Source organism: Oncorhynchus keta, chromosome 8 (assembly GCF_023373465.1).
Source record: "Oncorhynchus keta strain PuntledgeMale-10-30-2019 chromosome 8, Oket_V2, whole genome shotgun sequence".
NCBI classification, from domain to species: domain Eukaryota; kingdom Metazoa; phylum Chordata; class Actinopteri; order Salmoniformes; family Salmonidae; genus Oncorhynchus; species Oncorhynchus keta.
Window position 1 is genome coordinate 32,311,029 of NC_068428.1, and position 19,331 is coordinate 32,330,359.

General features: G+C 41.0%; 1 protein-coding gene across 1 annotated transcript; it reads left to right on the forward strand.

Annotated features, from left to right (window-relative positions):
- The first annotated feature begins 1,236 nt into the window (after positions 1-1,236).
- tdrd6 (tudor domain containing 6) lies at positions 1,237-19,170 on the forward strand. Its single transcript, XM_035775241.2, has 17 exons — positions 1,237-1,587; positions 6,756-6,803; positions 7,040-13,010; positions 13,222-13,349; positions 13,481-13,561; positions 13,700-13,745; positions 13,880-13,947; positions 14,201-14,255; positions 14,493-14,575; positions 14,663-14,732; positions 14,841-14,920; positions 15,015-15,063; positions 15,142-15,218; positions 15,858-15,891; positions 16,013-16,089; positions 16,728-16,779; positions 18,454-19,170. Exons 3-17 carry the CDS (start codon positions 7,121-7,123, stop codon positions 18,564-18,566), a joined length of 6,903 nt encoding a protein of 2,300 aa, XP_035631134.1. The 5' UTR covers positions 1,237-1,587; positions 6,756-6,803; positions 7,040-7,120; the 3' UTR covers positions 18,567-19,170.
- Positions 19,171-19,331: the final 161 nt, after the last annotated feature.

Below are 19,331 nucleotides of genomic sequence, written 5' to 3' on the forward strand. Positions count from 1 at the left end.
CAATCCGTTTTGTCACCAAAGCCCCATATACTACCCACCATTGCGACCTGTACGCTCTCGTTGGCTGGCCCTCGCTTCATACTCGTCGCCAAACCCACTGGCTCCATGTCATCTACAAGACCCTGCTAGGTAAAGTCCTCCCTTATCTCAGCTCGCTGGTCACCATAGCATCTCCCACCTGTAGCACACGCTCCAGCAGGTATATCTCTCTAGTCACCCCCAAAACCAATTCTTTCTTTGGCCGCCTCTCCTTCCAGTTCTCTGCTGCCAATGACTGGAACGAACTACAAAAATCTCTGAAACTGGAAACACTTATCTCCCTCACTAGCTTTAAGCACCAACTGTCAGAGCATCTTACAGATTACTGCACCTGTACATAGCCCACCTATAATTTAGCCCAAACAACTACCTCTTTCCCAACTGTATTTAATTTATTTATTTATTTTGCTCCTTTGCACCCCATTATTTTTATTTCTACTTTGCACATTCTTCCATTGCAAAACTACCATTCCAGTGTTTTACTTGCTATATTGTATTTACTTTGCCACCATGGCCTTTTTTGCCTTTACCTCCCTTCTCACCTCATTTGCTCACATTGTATTTTGTTTATACTGTATTATTGACTGTATGTTTGTTTTACTCCATGTGTAACTCTGTGTCGTTGTATCTGTCGAACTGCTTTGCTTTATCTTGGCCAGGTCGCAATTGTAAATGAGAACTTGTTCTCAACTTGCCTACCTGGTTAAATAAAGGTGAAATAAATAAAATAAAAAATGGTTTTCTGTGGACCCGTGTGGGTATCAGTCTTTCTAGCTAATATTCCACTCCTTGCCACTCCGGTCATTTGCCAAATTTAGGAGTGGCAAGGGGTGGAATGTAATAGCTGAACAGAGACAGCAACCAGGCTACCTTCTTTGGTCCTAGAACCCAGATCATCATGTCCCTCAAAGAATTTAGGGTAAATGTATTTGACCTTTCATTATATGTCATTATAAGTAACCCAGGTTTTCCATCCAACAGCATTCATATTTTTTTTTACATGATTTTTGTAGGTTTGTGTAGGGCATATGCCCTTTCTCAATGTGCAGGCATGGAAAGCTAAATATACGGATTATAATAAAACTCTTTATCTGTGATTTGATGATACCATTAGTCCCCTCCTGTTGAGTGGGGTGGAGACGAAAACAGAAGCCAAGTGCAACATTTTTTTTGCTGTTGCATTTTTTTTCATCCGGTCACTCACTCCACTTACTGCAAAAGAAGCTAGCTAGTTGCATACAACAGCGGCATCTTCAAAGCATCGTATTACTTTCCCTGCCTGCAAATTTCCAACAGTTTCAAATGTAACTGTAGCCTATTGATAAGCAGATCGCATCAACTATTTTATTTAACTTACACAATAATACAAGCTTCCGAACGTTGATGACGTGAGTAACGTTATTATTCATTTTGAGAACGAGAAGTCTCCCGCCATGGCGCGACGCCGCTAAAAAGTTAATTGAGGGAAGTTTTGAAAGTGCTTGTTCTGCCCTTTTTGAAGAAACGTCGTTGATCAGCGCTAGAAGGACAACTATTTGCAAAGCAAGGGTGAGCAACTAGCTACTACTGATAATTATTTTGACGTGGATGATGAATCCTAAATTCATCTAGTTAAAGTTAGCCAATTTATTTAGACTTCAGCTTGCCTTTCTTTAGCTAATGTCTCCTGCACGCTGCTCCGGCTAACTTGGTTGCATTTTAGCCAAACAAACGTTAGCAAACTAGCTACTATAGTTATTGTACATTCGTCGTTTGTGTGGATTGTCAGCTAATACATGGCATTTTAACTGTGACATTGTGTAGTTAACGGGTTTTTACTGAATATGGTTTATTCATAGATCGCTATTGAGATGGCTACCCAGCTAAGTTGGCTATCCCACCTGGTTCGACAGGCAGTTGCATTGGCCATGTGCTGTAATTCTTTCTGGTCTGTAGTTAGAGCGTCGCCTTTCAGGGTTGGTGTTTTTAAAACGGTATACCACATGTTACTGCACGATAAACACATTTGACCGACAACAATTGTTGTGTTTGTGAACATATAATAGCTCAAAGACATGTCAATTTGGTGGAGTCGAATAAGAATACTAACCATTACCATTTTAACCCACATGGTGGCAGTAACGTCAAAGTTGATAGTGACTTTATGGGAAGAAATAACCGGACTGACAGATTGATGGTATAACATTTCATTGGTTGGCTACAACTATTTTGACTATGTACAAAGTTGTTTAGAAGAGATGCCTTTTGTATAATTTGCCTGCTATGTTACATTATTTAAATGTCTGTAAAATAGGCCTAAATGAGAGGTTTGATCATTGGAAGGGTTATTATCGATTGTGTATGATTTTCCTAGAGAGTAGGCTAATGGGAATTATTTGAAAAGATTGCCTAGGTTAAGGTAAGCTACAGAATGTCAAGATTGTGAATTCCACTATATTTCTCTAGTACAGGGATCATCAACTAGATTAAGCCCCAAGCTCATACATTTTTCTTGAGCAGATGGTCAGGGGCCTGGAACATAATTACACATTTGTAGACTGCAAATTGATTGCAACAAGCCCAAAAATGTAAAACATTAGACGAAAACTATAATAATTTCAAACCTTGCTTACATTTAAGATCACATACACTGAGTATACAAAACATTAGGAACGCCTTCCTAATATGGGGTTGCACCCACTTTTGCCCTCAGATCAGCCTCAGTTCAGCCTCAGTTCATTGGGGCATGGACTCTTCAAAAGCGTTCCACAGGGATGCTGGCCCATGTTCACTCCATTGCTTCCCAAGTCAAGTTGGCTGGTGGACCATTCTTGATGCACACAGGAAACTGTTGAGGGTGAAAAACCCAGCAGCGTTTCAGTTCTTGACACACTCAAACCGGTGTGCCTGGCAGCTACTACTGTACCGTACCCGTTCAAGGGCACTTAATTATTTTGTCTTGCCCATACACCCTCTGAACAGCACACATACACAATCCATGTTTCAATTGTTTCAAGACTTAATAATCCTTCTTTAACCTGTCTCCTCCCCTTCATCCACAGTGATTGTAGTGTATTTCACAAGTGACATCAATAAGGGAACATGGCATTCACCTGGTCAGTTTATCATGTAAAGAGCAGGTGTCCTTAATGTTTTTGACACTCAGTGGAAGCCTTAGGAAGTGCAAGATGACCATATCCCACTGTCTTCAATAGGGGATGAGTTGAAAACTTACAAGCCTCAGATTTCCCACTTCCTGTTTTGATTTTCTTCTCAGGATTCTTGCCTGCCATATGAGTTCTGTTATACTCACAGACATCATTCAAACAGTTTTAGAAGCTTCAGAGTGTTTTCTATCCAAATATACTATAATATTCATATCTTAGCTTCTGGGACTGAGTAGCAGGCAGTTTACTCTGGGCACCTTATTCATCCAAGCTACTCAATACTGCACCCAGCCATAAGAAGTTAAATTATCAGTCGGTGTATTGAGTAGTTTTAGATGAGAACTGATTTAGTTCTTGTTAAACAGCTGTAAAGATCAATTTGATACATGGTGCAATATTCATTCAACCTGGTAAGGAGCGATCAATAACACTGTTCCTTTTATGCATTCTACTAGTTAATACATGTTTTGATTAATGTAGGCTACTCAACATTTTTATCTGGGCATTCCTAATGCGATAGAACATGCTCTGACTCGTGTTGTCTACTCAACCAATGTTATCAGTATGAAACAAATCAACTCTGCTATTATTAAAATATGTATTCCCTCAGTACATTAAGTTATTTTCAACCTTTCCTTCAACACCAATTACTGGTTTTGATTAGAAGTCGACCGATTAATCGGAATGGCCGATTTTTAATTAGGGCCGATTTCAAGTTTTCGTAACAATCGGTAATCAGCATTTTTGGATGCCGACTATATTGCAATCCACTAGGAGACTGTGTGGCAGGCTGACCACCTGTTATGCGAGTGCAGACAGCGAGGAGCCATGGTAAGTTGCTAGCTAGCATTAAACTTATCTTATAAAAAAATCAATCTTAACATAACTAGTGATTGATATTTCTAGTTTAACTAGCTTGTCCTGAGTTGCATATAATCAATGCGGTGCCTGAAATTGTCACTTCTCTTGCGTTCTGTGTAAGCAGAGTCGGGGTATATGCAGCAATTTGGGTCGCCTGGCTCGACGCGAACTGTGTGAAGACCATTTCTTCTTAACAAAGACCGTCATTAATTTTCCAGAATTTTACATAATTATGACATAGCATTGAATGTTGTGCAATGTAACAGTAAAATTCAGACATAGGGTTGCCACCCATTCGATAAAATACGCAACGGTCCCGTATTTCACTGAAAGAATAAACATTTTGTTTTCGAAATTATAGTTTCCGTATTTTACTATATTAACTTCTTGGTGACGGGGCAGTATTTTCACATCCGGATGAAGTGCATGCCCAAATTCAACTGCCTGCTACTCATCCCCAGAAGATAATATATGCATATTATTAGTAGATTTGGATAGAAAACACCACTGAAGTTTCTAAAACTGTTTGAATCATGTCTGTGAGTATAACATAACTTATTTAGCAGGAGAAACCCAGAGGACAAACCATTCAGATTTATTTTATTTTAAATTCATTCTATTCAATTGGTTTTCATTGGGAATCCAGATTTCGAAGGGACCTTCTTGCAGTTCCTACCGCTTCCACTGGATGTCACCAGTCTTTAGAAATTGGTTGAGGTTTTTCCTTTATGAAATGAAGAAGTACGGCCATCTTGAACGAGGGTAACTTGAAGTGTACTGTTAGATAGAGGCGCGTGACCAGAAAGCTAGCTACAGTTTGTTTTCCTCCTGTATTGAACAAAGATCATCAGTCTTCAATTTTATTGATTATTTACATAAAAAAATACCTAAAGTTGTATTACAAAAGTAGTTTAAAATGCTTTGGCAAAGTTTACAGGTAACTTTTGAGATCTTGTAGTCACGTTGCGCAAGTTGGAACAGGGATTTTTCTGGATCAAACGCACCAAATAAATGGAAATTTTGGATATATATCGACCGGAATTAATTGAACAAAAGGACCATTTGTGATGTTTATGGGACATATTGGAGTGCCGACAAAAGAAGCTCGTCAAAGGTAAGGCATGAATTATATTTTATATCTACGTTTTGTGTCGTGCCCGCAGGGTTGAAATATGCTTTCTCTCTTTGTTTACGGATGTGCTACACTCAGATAATAGCATGTTTTGCTTTCGATGAAAAGCCTTTTTGAAATCTGACATGTTGGCTCTATTCACAACAAGTGTAGCTTTAATTTGGTATCTTACATGTGTGATTTCATGAAAGTTTGATTTTTATAGTAATTTATTTGAATTTGGCGCTCTGCATTTTCACTGGCTTTTGGCCAGGTGGGACGCTAGTCCCACATATCCCAGAGAGGTTAATGACATAAGCTCGTATTTCTGTGTGTTTATTATATTATAATTAGGTCTATGATTTGATTTAGCAGTCTTGAGTAGTGGTAGGCAGCAGCAGGCTCCTAAGCATTCATTCAAACCGCCCTTTCCTGCGTGTGCCAGCAGCTTTTCGCAATGCTTGAAGCACAGCGCTGTTTGACTTCAAGCCTATAAACTCCCGAGGTTAGGCTGGCAATACTAAAGTGCCTGTAAGAACTTCCAATAGTCAAAGGTATATGAAATACAAATGTTATCGAACCTAAAACTTTTTATCTGGGAATGTTGAAGACTCATGTTAAAAGGAACCACCAGCTTTCATATGTTCTCATGTTCTGAGCAAGGAACTTCAACGTTAGCTTTTTTACATGGCACATATTGCACATTTACTTTCTTCTCCAACACTGTGTTTTTGCATTATTTAAACCAAATTGAACGTTTCACTATATTTGAGACTAAATTGATTTTATTTTTATGTATTAAGTTAAAATAAGTGTATATTGTTCATTCAGTTTTGTTGTAATTGACATTATATATATATATGTGTGTGTGTGTGTGTGTGTGTGTGTTACAAATCGTCAGATTAATCAGTATCGGCTTTTTTGGTCCTCCAATAATTGGTATCGCCGTTGGAAAATCATAGTCGGTCGACCTCTAGTTTTGATTGAATAGTACAATCAAACTTAAAGGAGAAGTTTGATTTTTACAACCAAACCTGTATCGTTAGTGTAAATGGCATGTTATTGAAGGGTCCAGACATGTTTATTTTTGCCATTTCACTTGTTTTAGAGAATCTTACCTCAACCAGCAAGTCAGCTGATAGCTTAGTGGTAAGAGCGTTGGGCCAGAGATTCGAATGGTCGCCAGTTTGAATCCCTGAGCCGACAAGGTGCAAGATTTGTCGGTGCCCTAATTGGTGTAGGATTGCCATTGATAATGGCAGATCCTGGCTGCGACCCCACTCTCCGAGGATGTCTATGGGGGAGTTGGGATATGCATAAACACATTTCCAAATCATAGATGCCTGTAATGCACACGTGTACATTTGTGAAATACGATAAATATAAGCACCCACCTTAATTATTATAATGATAAAGGCCTTATCCTGGTTGTGCAGTACAGGGGCTCTGAAACATACAAATACTTCCTTTTAGAAACTGAAAAGCTCTCATTATAGTGATGAAGGTCTTTAGACATGAATTTGTCATTCCGATCTTTATCCGCAAGCTTTTATTCGATTTTATGCGACTCAATCTGCATTTGTTCTTGTTTTTTTCAGAGCCCTGTACAGCACAACAAGGATGACGAAGTGACTCGCCCGGTTGGGGTAAGTTTCTCAAAAACAAGTTAAATCGCAAAAAAAAAGTGTCTGGATCCTTCCTACCATTTACATAGTTTCGATTTGGTAAAAGGTTTAAAAAAATATATTAAAAAAAGCTAATTTCTCCTTCAATGTGCCCAACAACTTATTTGCTGAGTATTTTTTTATTTTATTGTTATCAAAGTTTTTTAATGGCACTGTGTCCACAATACAGAATTTAATCTACTGACTTCTTTTCTTAGACTCATTGGACATTGACATTTAGGATTTGTTGGATGGACATTGATAGTTGATGGAAGACGGAATACTTTGACAACGTCAAAATGTGTTCAATCCCTGGGCTTCCAACACCAGGTTCAAACATCTCAGTTCTCATAACAAGGGTGAACTGCAATCCCCAATGTGATATTGTGGAGCTATGGGGCAATTTTGATCAAGAGCGAAAAATCGCCTATCAACGCCTGCGAAAAGACATTCAGTTTCCCAGAGAAACCTTTCGTGAGTTGGAGGGAAATCCTGGAGATGTGTGCCTGGTTCAGATATATGAAACTTGGTATAGGGTACGCATAGTCTCAAGAAATGGCTCAAGTTACAATGTGTTCCTAATTGACGAAGGGCGAATGCTTGGTGTCACCACTAGCATGTTGGCTTGGGGTCAGAAAGAGTTTTTCCACCTACCCCCTGAGGTAGAATTCTGTGTTCTCTCCAATGTGTTGCCCGTGTCACCTGAGAACAGGTGGTCTCCAGTGGCCTTAGAATTTCTGAAATCCCTCTGCGGAAAGACGGTTGATGCATGTGTCCAGGACATCTTGGTGCCCCATAGAACTTTCCTCCTGGATGTGCCCTGCGTATCTAGACAGATGCACGAAATGGGGTTTGCTAAGAAGCTGAGCACCGATATGTTCAAGCTCTACGTTTCAAAGTCATTGCAGAGTGGGGCTTCAAACTCTACAGAATATCCACAGAAGTCCTCCGTGAGAAATGACCCACTAGAGACCCGTGAGCAAATTGAGAAGCAGCAGCACTACATGTATCCAGAGCTGCAAACGGAAACCGTAGAGACGGTCATTGTCACAGAGGTAACCAACCCACTGCGCATCTTCTGTCAGTTGAAGGTGTTTTCTCAAGAGTTGAAGAAACTAACGGAGCAGATTACACAACACTATGAAGGCCGAGTGGAAATGGGCATCACCAGACCCGAAACGTTGGGTTCCCCATGTGCCTCAAGAGCAAGTGACGGAAGATGGTATCGGTCTATGTTACAACATGTATTTCCAGCCAATAATGTGGTTGAAGTGCTCCATGTCGACTATGGGAAGAAACAGTTTGTCCAAGCGGAGAACATCAGACCACTGGCCACAGAGTTCTTCAGAATGCCTGTTGTCACATACGTCTGCTCCCTCCACGGCGTCATCGACAAAGGCGTTGGATGGACGGCTGCCCAGATTGAATATCTGAAATCCCTACTTCTGAACAGGACTGTGATCGCCAAGTTCGAGTACCAGAGTCTGTCAGAGGGAGTCCACTACGTAACACTCTATGGGAATGAAAACACAAACATCAACAAACTGTTTGGCACAAAGGAGAGATGTTTGCTGGACTCTGAGAAGGTGCATGGAGATTATGCTGTTCACAACAACTGTGCAAGTCCTCCACATCCAGATGGAATCAAATTTCAGGAAACTGCACCACCAAACTCTAGTGATCCCATGGAAATTAAGGCTAAATATCCTGCCGAAGATCTCCCTCTGAATTCTTCACATGTGGCAGTTGTACAACATGTGGAGAACCCTTCAGAATTCTGGATTCATACACAGATGTATGCAGATGCATTTAATCAAATGATGAATGATCTTGCTCATTTGTACAGCAACCCAGTCAGTGCAGGAGTTGTCGAATGTCCAAAAGTTGGCCTTTATTGTGCTGCCAGATCACAAGATAACTCTTTTTACAGGGCGACTGTGTCTGAAGTCACTGGGAACAAGGCCAGGGTCTTCTTTTTTGACTACGGAAACACAGAGATGATTGACTGGTTCAATCTAGGAGTCCTTCCTGACAAGTTTAAAGAGTTGCCAGCACTTGCATTGAAGTGTAGGCTGGCCGGTATTAGACCAAAAGAGGAGAAATGGAGCCGAAATGCTACAGACTTCTTCACAAAATCAATCGCAGACAAGATCCTGGATGTACACGTAACTGCAAAGTCTCATGGTGCTTACATTGTTCAACTGATGGACTCATCTGCACATGGAGAGCGAGATGTCAGTAAGCTGCTTTGCAGTGCTGGCTATGCAGAGAAGGGCGACACAAGTAAGACCCCTCACAAGGCCTCTTCAAGGCCTATCATCACCCCCACAACACAGAACCCACGTGCCATTCCTTATGATGTGTTCAAGGCAAGTGTTGGCCCTCAAGGATTGTCCACCAGCGATTCCACTGTCAAAGAGTCCAGAACTGCCTTCAAGGAATACCTGTTTCCAATAGGAAGTTCAGTTGAAGCCAATGTGTCTTACATTGAGAGCCCAAATGACTTTTGGTGCCAACTAGCACAAAATTCTAATCATCTAAAATGGCTCATGCAAGACATACAGCAGCACTATGCTGACACTGAGTTTGGGCAACCTGTGGAACCTGCCTGTGTTGCCCGCCACCCAGACAACGGAATGTGGTACAGAGCCCTGGTCATTCAGAAGCATGCAACACTGCACGTTGATGTGCTGTTCATAGACTATGGTCAGACAAAGACAGTCTCCCTGCAAGACTTGCGCCGCATAGATCCCAACTTCATGCAACTTAAAGGTCAAGCCTTTCGTTGCAGCTTGTACAACCTTATCCTCCCTACTTCTCACACCACTGAATGGCCTGAAGATGCCATTAGACAGTTCCATGACTTTGTGGACACCGCAGCATCTGACCACAGGGTCTTGAAGTGCACCATATATGCTGTCATGTACAATGCCCAGAAAGTAGTATTCAATGTGGTGGATCTGGAAACACCCTTTCAGAGTGTCTGCAACTTGATGGTTCAGAAAGGACTGGCAAACCGTGCACCTGCCAAAAAAGTCCCTTCCTCCCCTTTCCGGTTGGACACCTACTACTACTCCACTCACAACATCAAAACGGGGAGTGAAGAAGAGGTCAGTGTGACAAGTGTGAAAAATGTCAATCACTTCTACTGCCAGCTGAAAAGGAATGCAGATACAGTTAAAGGACTTGCAGAGACCATCAACACGCTTTGTCGCCAGTTGGAGATCACCAACTGTCCCCAAACTTTTGGAACTGTGTGCTTTGCGAAATACACGGACGGAGAGTGGTACAGAGGGCAGATCAAGTCTAGAAATCCAACAATCCTGGTGCACTTTGTGGATTATGGCGACACATTGGAAGTAATAAAATCAGATCTGCTTCCCATTCCCATTGAGGCCAGTGAGATCATGTCTGTGCCTGTACAAGCTGTCCAGTGTGGGCTTTCTGATATCCCCGGAGAGGTTACAAGTGAGGTGAACGGCTGGTTTGAGACCAGTATGACTGACCGGAACTTCAGGGCTCTTGTGGTAGCAAAAGACCCTGGGGGCAAGTTGCTGGTGGAGCTCTATGACAGGAAAATGCAAGTGAATGCAAAGATAAAGGAGAAGTTCAACCTTGAGATGCACAGAGAGGAGCAAGTGGTACACCGAAGCAGGAGACCACATGATGGAACCAGCAGCCACACATCAGCTCTTGAGGCCAAACCTCTGTTTACAACTAAAGAGGTATTACAAAAAACAGACGAGGACACCCAAAAGTTTGAGAAACTCCCTCGAGCAACCTACACAACATATCAAAAACGGGTACCTTTGAGGAGACCTAATGAGCGAGTTTGTTCAGAGGCCAGGAAACAACCAGAAAAACCAATTCCTCAGGTGGAAACTAAAGGCCCACAAGCGCCAAAGCCATCCCTCAGTGAACCACAAAAGGAGATTGAAGTTCCCAAAGCAAAGGTGAAAGATCTTCCAAAACTCTCAGACCTGCCCTCAAAATCCATAAATCCAGGCATGGTAGCCGATGTCTTTGTCTCACATTGCAATAGTCCACAGAGTTTCTTTGTACAGTTGATCAAGGAGGAAGACGACATTTATTCCATTGTGGAGAAACTCAATGTTGAACAGTCAACTGCTGCAACCATTCACACTAAGGACTTGAGTCAAGGAGACTTGGTCAATGCAGAGTTTCCAGATGATTCGTCATGGTACCGTGCAGTTGTAAGTGAAATACTGGGAAACGAAACAGCTCTTGTTGAGTTCATAGACTTTGGAAATACAGCAACAGTTTCAGTCTCCAAGATATGTCAACTCGACAAACACTTCCTTGAAATTCCCAGGTTCAGTATTCACTGCTTCCTAAGTGGAGTGACAACTGTCGGAAACCAAGCAGAACTGAATCCGGAAGTTGTGTCCAACTTCAAAGAGAAAGTTGGTTTAAACGGTAACAAACGGTTAGGGTGCATGTTCATGAAACAGTCTGGATCTTTTTGGGAGGTTGGCCTAGTGCACGGCAGCAAAGCAATCACATGCAACATATCTCCCAGCAGTGCAACAGCCTCGTCTGATGTGATACATGAGACATCAGAAGGCTCCAACCAAGAGGCAGAAGAGCCCCAACATAGCCCTTCTGCTAGAAGTGTGCCACCAGAGATGAGCACTTTGGTCGACGTTAAGACTGCTCGTTATAGTAAGCCTGACATTTCAGAGGGACAGACCGTAGAAGTCTATGCCTCTACTATAAATGGACCTCAGTCCTTTTGGTGTCAATCTGCTGAATCAGACAAACTTGATAAGATCACTGAAGTTGTTGCAGATGCTGGGAATGCTGTTGCATCAACGTTAATTGACATTGAAACCCTGTGCACTGGAAGCCCTTGCATTGCTCTATTTGTGGACGATGAACAGTGGTACCGTGCAGAAGTCCTAAGAAAAGATGGAGATGCCCTATCCATTCTCTTTGTGGACTATGGAAATGAGTCTACAGTCAATCTGAAAGCTGTGAGGCCAATGCCAACTGTGCTCATTGACACTCCCCCACAGGCGTTCCAGTGTCAGCTTGAAGGGTTTGATTATTCACAAGGATCCTGGCATGACACTGCTGCTGACCAGTTATCAAAACTCATAAAAGACAAACTTCTACACCTGACAGTTATGAGAGTATCCAGTCAAAAGCGGGGTGGGATCACATGTTTTCTCAAGGTGAAATGCGAGGATGAAATGATAAATGACACTATGAAGCTGTACTGGAAGAGCTCTGTTGACAAAGAAATGTCTGAAGACGAAGACAAGTCCGATCCTACAGGAGTTGCAATGTCAGGTGACACGCCTTCATTGGTAGGTGAATTTAAGTTGGTTGAGGAAGCGGCAGCAGTGCCCAACTCAAGTCCCGAAGAGCCATATAAAAAAGTCAGAGAGCATGACACAGACTATGCTTTGGCCCATAGTGAAACTGATAAGTTAGTGGATGAGGACAAATGCACAGACATTTCTGATGAGCAACAGGACAACTCCGTACTCACCCAAGCAACAGATGAAGGTCATGCAGGGGATGGGGATCTGATAAGTTTCCAAGTAGATGCAGACTGTTTTGACACCGAGTCAATTGACGATGACAAAGAGGAAGAAAAACAGTCTTACACAAATGAGATCCAAGAATCCATGACCGCCATACAGGGTCTGAGTGCAAAGACACCCAACGAAGGGATAGAGACTAAGTCCATTCCCATCATCATCATCTGTGAGGAACCAAGTGACACAGGACTCGAATGTGTCTCAGAGAGTGGAGTCTCATGTGAGGCTCAAGCGGCAACCTCCCAAGGGAACAAAGACATCTTGGTTTCAAGGACTAAAAACGACACATTGGAAGTAGACAAAGACGAAAGTGGTAGTGTATCAGTACTGGAAAAAGCCTTCAGTCTGGATGACTCAGAGTCACGTCTGTACTGCGACGAACACTTTGACCAGACTTCTCTTTCAATCATCTACCAAGGTCAAGACGACCTCTATGAGGAAGTTTTCAAACTGTGTGCTGAGCCTGTCGTCGAGAGTGCTAAGTCAGAACATGCTGTCACAGAGGAGTCAGAGACCAAAGATGAGGAACTGGAGACCTTGGCTTTGGAGTTGGAGACCAAAAAAGAAGAATCTGGAATCCGAGATGAGGATGTCAACATCTCTGCTGTTGTAGCTGAGTCTGGTGAGTTCTACACGTTATTTACTATTTGAACTTTGCATTCTTTTCTATCAAATTTGAGTACTTATTACATTTTAAATTTGTCATTTGGCAGATACTCTTAACCGGAGCGACGTGCAGTAGAGTACATACATTTTTGTACTTTATGGTACCTATTACACTGGGTGTGTTAGTTTAATATTAAAAGGTTTAGTTTTTTTTGTGTCTGTTTTAGAGTTTGGTAAACTTCAGAGAGTTGAGCCGAATGTTACAGTTGGTTCATCATCCTGTGTCGTTTGGTCCTCTGCTAAGAAGAGTTGGTGTAAAGCAAAGATTTTGAAGATCTTTGAGGACTCCATAAAGGTAAGAAAGCTCCCCCACACCCTGTGTTTCAAAACCACCAACTGATGTGTGAGACGTATCCCTGCATATATTTGTATCTGAAATATAACCCTGAGCTGTTATCTGGAAAATATATATTTTTTAAACGCTAGGTTCTGCTGCTGGATCACGACACTGAAATGATAGTAGACCCACACAATATATTTGAGCCGTTGTCTTCAGAAACAGAAGAGGTTTGTAAACAAGGAATGTTTCTCCCTCGATCTTCACATGACAAAGATTTCCTATAGAGATAATGGCCTTTTATAATTTACTTCATTGTGATGTTTGTTAATTTGAGCATCGTATGTTTACACTTTGAACTTGACCAGAGCGATGACTTCGATACAGCGTCGTGGAATGCTGGGTCCGAATGTGGTAAGCATGTCTCAGATCTCTTAAAGACGCAGTGCTTTGATATGACTCAAAGGATTCATCTTCATATAGAACACAGTGACGTGAAAGTTTCTTGCACTATTTTGGAGTCTTATCCCAGGTTTGCTAACATACAGATCATGAAGACACAGATGACAGTGACAACACCGTTGCAGGAGATGACCTGAGCAAGGCTGCCTCAGAGGTAGGTGTAATTGTAAACTTTTTGTATCGATTCTATGCATTTTGTCTGTTTTTAAAATGGAGCCATTGTAAAAATGTATCGACACTGTATCTCGACACTGATATTGTAGATCCGTGCAAAAACCGCTGTTGTAGTGTGCAAAACCAGGGCGTGTTTTGTAACAAGATGTTAATACATTGGTTTTCCCATTATTCCTCCACATGAGAATGATTTCCTGTTACTCACAATTAAACTCCAGCATGCTCTATCGCAGGTCCAGGATGACTCTACTCTAGCTGATGTTTGTGCACCATTAGATGAATCTAGTGGTGAGTGGTATTTCATAATTCTGTAGTTCATAGATTAAAACCGAATGCAGTACATGACACATCAGCAAAGATTGTATTATGTTGATTCTCAGTCTTAATTTATGCCGGTGTACTGAAGACGCATGAAAGTGGAACATTGCTAGAGCCCATTTTGACAACTTTGATCATTTGACAGGTTTCGCTAAATGCAAACAATCATAAAAAGACTGTTTCTGAACATGATCAATGCCTTTGCAGATGTGATTTCAGAACAGCTAGTTGATATTGAACCAGCAACTGATGTAGAAGTTGTATCCAGTGTTCCCACACAGGATAATAAGGTAAGAAGTTGGTTGTAATAAGTGACATTCACATTGTCGTCATAAAACGGAACTATGAATACTCTTAATATTCGGTTACATTTTTAGGATGATGACGTGCTAGAGGAAGACTCATGTCTTAGAGAAGTGACTTCATGTCCCATAGGAGACGGTTTAGGTATGTGATCACATCTGATTTGATTGGTGTCAGACAAATCCATACATGGACAAATGCACTCTTATTGTTTGTTGATTTTTAAATGATGAACGTAAGTATCATTTACAGTTACATCCACAGAGGATGGTGCTGAGATTAAGAAAGCAACCTATGCAGATGGTATATCAAGTGCTACCCTGCAGGAAAGGGTAAGCATATTTGTAGTGGTAGAGAGGAGTTGTTGCATTGTTTTTTTTGTATCCACTTTGATTGGGACGCTTATGATATTCTGTTCATTTTTAGGACGACCTTCTAGGGGAATCAAAGTCTAGTCCTGATGAAGACTGTTTAGGTTTGTGATGACATTTTGTGGATTCAGGCTGTAGTATTTCTGTGTAGTTATTGATGCCAATGTAAATGCCTTTTGTAGTGTCCACTGAACAGAGAACTGATGCTCAAGAGGCAAATGTTGTGGAGGTTACATCCAGTGCTCCCACACAGGACAAGGTAACAGAACTCTTCAAATGGAATTCTATTGGTGACGTACATACTCTACAGAAGGTATAAAAGGTCCAGTGAAATGTCTGTGTGCTAGTGCCCTCATTGCAGTACAATTATTTTATATACACTGCTCAAAAAAATGAAGGGAACACTAAAATAACACATCCTAGATCTGAATGAATGAAATATTCTTATTAAATACTTGTTTCTTTACATAGTTGAATGTGCTGACAACAAAATCACACAAAAATGATCAATGGAAATCAACTGGCGCCCACTACTGATCCTCATTTTGACTTGTTTTAAGGACCTTACATCAAAGTTGGATCAGCCTGTAATGTGGTTTTCCACTTTAATTTTGAGTGTGACTCCAAATCCAGACCTCCACGGGTTGATACATATGATTTCCATTTGATAATTTTTGTGATTTTGTTGTCAGCACATTCAACTATGTAAAGAAAAAAGTATTTCATAAGAATATTTCATTCATTCAGATCTAGGATGTGTTATTTTAGTGTTCCCTTTATTTTTTGAGCAGTTTGTATATACACACACAGCAAAAAAAAGTTATTTGAGTTGTAGTAGAGGGGAATCTTAACATTTTCTGCAACAAACTTTCACTAATATTGTTCTGTGCCATTTTAGGATGATCTGCTCTGTCATGAAGAAGTCTGTTCAGGTATAAGATTTCTCTTCACACAACAGACTTCCAACACTAACTCAGACATTTTCTCAATTGTGGGATGACTGTTTGTGTTTAGTGACTTGTTGACGTGAATTGTCAGTGTAAATGTCTTTAGATTGTGCAGAACAGTTTGCTGAGATTGAAGAGGCGACCGATGTGGAAGTAGGTTCCAGTGCTGCCACGCAGGACAAGGTAACAGAACTGTTGAGTAACACTGGAGGGAGGGGTGCTTCTTCACAGTGAGTAGGTTAACATGCACACTAATATTTCAATGTTCAACTGATTATGGCAGTAGTCAAATTCTGAAATAGTCATGTAAACACCTTACTCTGCTTCTCGTAAGGTCAAAATCGAAGTTGGCATACGTTGATTAAAACACCTGGTTTTCTGAGCAATATTTAGAATTGTTCACGTTAATCGTTGTTCCAGCTGTGTATTTGATCTGCGCATGTGTTAGCATCAGCCAAGTGAGCCTCCCGCTTTAGCGCGTGTAGAAGTGTGTTCGGAACAACAATGTATGTGTCTTGGTTTTCACATACAAACTGTCCAAACTCAGTCAAATATGCTTCCCAAAAATAACATGTTCACTGTGGTACATTTGTTTTGAGGAGTGATTCTTATAATTTCTTTTTTCATTTATCAGTGACATCAGGTAGCCCGATTCCATGTAAACAGGATTATTAGGGACATCGTTCTTCTTGAAAGCATGCTAACATTTTAATTAAACTATTATAATAATCTGACTATCCATAATCACATTATTGTGTGCATGTAACCGCACTCATTGTCTGAACTTTGAATGACACTAATGATTTTATATTCAATTTAAGAATGATGTGCAGCTTGAGCAAGAGATGTCTTTTCCTGGCGAAGACTCTGCAGGTATGTGTTCATATCTTCGTGATCCATAGTTACTAGTTGGTCAATAATACTGTCTGATAAAACAGGCCAATGATGAAGGGGTAACTTTTTAAAAATTCATTTCTGACACTCATTTGGTATTTTATTAGGATCCCCATTAGCTGTTACAGAAGCAACAGCTACTCTTCCTGAGGTCCACACAAAACATGAAACATGACATAATACAGAACATGAATAGACGAGGACAGAACTACATCAATTTAAAAATGGCTCACATAGCCTACATGTCAATACATACACACAAACTAGTCTCAGTCAAATGGGGGGGAGGCGTTGTGCCGTGAGGGGTTGCTTTATCTGTTGGTTTTTGAAACCAGGTTTGCTGTTCATTTGAGCAATATGAGATGGGAGTTCCATGCAATAATGGCTTTATATAATACTGTACACTTTATTGAATTTGTTCTGGATTTGGTGTCTGTGAAAAGACTCCTGGTGGGGTAAGTGTCTGTGTCAGAACTGTGTTTAAGTTGACTATGCTAACAATTTGGAATTTTCAAAACATTGTTTCTTATAAAGATAAGTGATGCAGTCAGTCTTTCCTCAACTCTTAGCCAAGAGAGACTGGCATACATAGTATTCATATTAGCCCTCCGATTACAATGACGAGCAAGACATGCTCTGTTCTGGGCCAGCTGCAGCTTTAGGTCTTTCATTGCAGCACTCGATCACATGACACTACGATAATCAAGATAAGACAACTAGAGCCTGCAGGACTTGCTTTGTGGAGTGTCAATAAAGCAGAGCATCTCTTTACTGATTTACAGACCTCTCCCCATCTTTACAGCCATTGAATCTATTTTGACCATGACTGTTTACAATCTAAGGTAACGCCAAGTAATTTAGTCTCTTCAACTTGTTCAACTGCCAAACCATTCATTACCAGATTCAGCTGAGGTCTAGAATTTAGGAAATGATTTGTACCGAGTACAATGCTCTTAGTTGAAGAGATGTTCAGGACCAGTTTATTACTGGCTACACATTTCAAAACAGAATGCAACTCTTAAGGGTTTCAGTGACTTCATTAGCTGTGGTTGCTGAGAGTCCTTTCGGTGCCTTTTGGCAAACTCCAAGTGGGCTGTCGTGCCTTTTTACTAAGTATTGGCTTTTGTTTGGCCACTACCATAAAGGCCTGATTGGTGGAGTGCTGCAGAGATGGTTGTCCTTCTGGAGGTTCTCCCATCTCCAGAGAGGAACTCTGTCAGTGACCATCGGCTTCTTGATCACCTCCCTGACCAAGGCCCTTCCCCCCCGATTGCTCAGTTTGGTCGGGCGGCTCTAAGAGTCTTGGGGGTTTCAAACTTCCTGTTTAAAAATTGAGGCCACTGTGTTCTTGGACTTTCAATGTTACAGAATTGTTTTGGTACCCTTCCCCAGATCTTTACCTCGACACAATCCTGTCTTGGAGCTATATGGACAATTCCTTTGACCTCATGGCTTGGATTTTGCTCTGACATTGCACTGTCAACTGTGTCAACACACACTCTTTGTTTATTGCCAGTGGCAGGTCATTAGTGAAAAGAATAGAGGGCCTAGAGCTCATTGATATGATAAACCATTCGTAACCAGGAAAAACAGGATATTTGTATTTCTGATTTTCTCATCACATCTCTCTGCCCTCACCTTTCTCCCATACAGAAGTTGTGATGTCACAGGTGACTCATCTCTCCCTGAGAGTGGAGGAGAACTCCGATGATGACGTCATCTTTGTGTCAGAGATTCGGACCAAACAAAGCCAGTCCAGTGACTAGTGTGTTGTTGTGAAGGCACACATTCAGTTCTATTCCATGTTGTAATCTGGGATGTTAAATCAATCTGTTCAGTGGCATTTTGTTTGCATTCTGAGTCCAGTTTATTTGGTAATTTGCGTTGCTTCTTTATTTAGCTGTAAGCATCCATCTTTACCTAATTTGGCTCAAGATCAGAAATACCCCAGAGGGTATACTATAAAGCATGTTCAACGAGTTAGCCAGAACTTTGATAAGCAGACAGAAATGGCTATTGATTTTCTGGAATATAAAAGTGAAATTTAGACGTTTTAGTTGGCTGAATCAGACTATGCCTATTAGTTAGCTAACTCGTAATCCTGCCTTGTAGTATATTACTGTCTATACTAAGTTTAGAAAAATTGACAATCTTTGAAATATGTTTCATCAGTATTCTAAACGGAACTCCTTTCAGCCTAGTGTATTTATGGAACACTGCACAATTGATCTGTTTGAGTGATTTTGCCCAAGTTCTATATATTTCCATATTCAATTATTGGACGCCTTCACAAGATGGTTGTTCCTGTAAAGAAAGGTGCAGTGTTCTGAATTTTTTGTTTTGTTTACACAATACATAATCTTGCTCTTCCTTCCACGCGTCGTTCTTTGTCCTACCAGCAGCTATGATTAAAAACAATCTTGCAACACCACCACTACTACAATGTCCTCAGCAGTCGTGTCAATGCTGTTTGCATTATTTGATGACATTCCAGAACATTACTACAGAGATGGTTCATCTTCATAGGCCAT